We start from the raw sequence: 1,819 nt of genomic DNA on the forward strand, positions 1-1,819 counted from the left end.
TTGTCAATGACTTCAGTCTATTAAGTGATGTGACGAACTGTCACAACGAATGCTTGACGGCTGCCACTGATGGGGTACTGCGGATAACCAAACAAGGCAGTCTCGAATTCAAGGTGGTTGCTCTCGGGGTTGAAAACACCATCAAGCTGCTCGAGGAGCAAAGAGGCAACTTCACTACGGTCTTTACCAATTACGGCGATGGTTGTTGCACCTGAATATGAGTCCAATTTGGATGTTCAGTGTAAAAGTTTGATGTACTTCCATCGTCGTCTTGGCCATCTACATTTTGATACAATTATCAAGATGGCCATGGACCCGGCATCAAGCATCAGTTTGACTAATCAAAAGCGTAAGACTTACCTCGCCTGTGCTCAGAGGAAGCAGCAAAGATGGGTGCAGTCTTAAAGGGATACTGGCACCAACTCACCTATCGATGTGGTGGGTGGCGTAATTTGCTTTAACCTTAAAGGTCCGATGACGCCAAGGGGTCGTTTGGGCAATCGGTTAATCGACCATCGTTCCAACTATTGCCGTGTTTTCCCGGCACCTACATAAAACTGCTGTTTTTATCATCAATTTCGCATATGCACTATACATGTCGACTCCAAGAACAAATCGCTTCGCGTGTGTGGCAAGTCTGCGATTATCCTTGGACGAGATTTGACGATGAAGGAAAACAAGGTGTATATTATGAAGGACAAGGTCGTTCAAGTCACGAACCATGTCTTCAATATCGAGGCACTACCAAGTAATCAGATCGATTTATTTGATGACGGGATGGACCATCAGGAGGAGTTGAGTAGCGCAACTCAAGTCATGATCGGACCAAATTCAAGCGGCAAAAAACGTGCAACAAAGGGACTCCGTTGCCGCTTGTCGTGGATCAGTTAACGCCATGAAACAAGATCGATGNGGATTCTAATGGGATTAATATTTAAAATAGAAAAGGGGTATTTGCCCAAAATTTGAATGTACCACATCGCTTTGCCAACTAAATTGTGCCCACTACACCCTCATATATCATCCTGTTGACACCGAGTGTCGACATTCACACACACACATTTCCTCTTTGAGGTTGGAGGACAACAGCTAACCTTACGGTTGTGTTTACATCCCTTTTAGTTCATGACAGGTATCCAGACATTGCCTTCTTCCTGGAGGACGAAGATTCACACTTTGTCTGAGGAGGAAGTGAGAAGCCCAGAACCATCACGCACCAGCGTGAAATGGACTCTTAATCCGGTCCAGGACGTGGTGTAGCGGATGCTTTAACCGCATACGCAGAACACCAGGCATGGAGGCCAATAAAACCCGCTTGATGAAGAGCAAGCACGAGCTATCATTAAAAAGGAGCAAGCTGTTCACCGGGCTGCGGCCCTGCGAAAGCAAAAGCTCATTGGTAACAGAAATTCACACTCCTTAGTGTGGAATAGCCTCCAGGAGATTCCGGGTCGTAAGTTGTACGCCTGGGCCCTGCACCCAAGGCGACTTGGCCGGAGGAGCTTGCCGCATGCGTTGCTATAAATAAGAGATACCTTACCTTCGTGATTATGACGTCACGTTAGTATTTAGCGCTTCTGCGCGAACAAGCACGTGCGATTTATAAAGTTTGGCCACCAAAACTGCGGCTTTCAGAGTCGAAGTTTATTTTATGGATCGAGATGACCACTAAAGCAGTATCATGTGCCTCATTGAGGATTCGGTACTTAAGGTCACAATCGTGTGTAACTACGATGCGCGGAAATCCTCGGCATCAGTCGAAAAGAACAAAATCCCCCTTTCGGTAGACTATCAATGTAAGCTTGCTCTCAATCGAGTC

General features: G+C 46.3%; 1 protein-coding gene across 1 annotated transcript; it reads left to right on the forward strand.

Moving 5' to 3' along the window:
- Positions 1–666: 666 nt before the first annotated feature.
- CCR75_005171 (uncharacterized protein) lies at positions 667–891 on the forward strand (the record flags this gene model as incomplete). Its single annotated transcript, XM_067963253.1, has 1 exon — positions 667–891. The coding sequence occupies one exon, from the start codon at positions 667–669 to the stop codon at positions 889–891; it is 225 nt and encodes a 74-aa protein (XP_067818194.1).
- Between the last annotated feature and the right edge of the window lie 928 nt (positions 892–1,819).

The sequence above is a fragment of the Bremia lactucae genome, linkage group LG6 (genome assembly GCF_004359215.1).
Source record: "Bremia lactucae strain SF5 linkage group LG6, whole genome shotgun sequence".
In the NCBI taxonomy this organism is placed as follows: Eukaryota; Oomycota; class Peronosporomycetes; order Peronosporales; family Peronosporaceae; genus Bremia; species Bremia lactucae.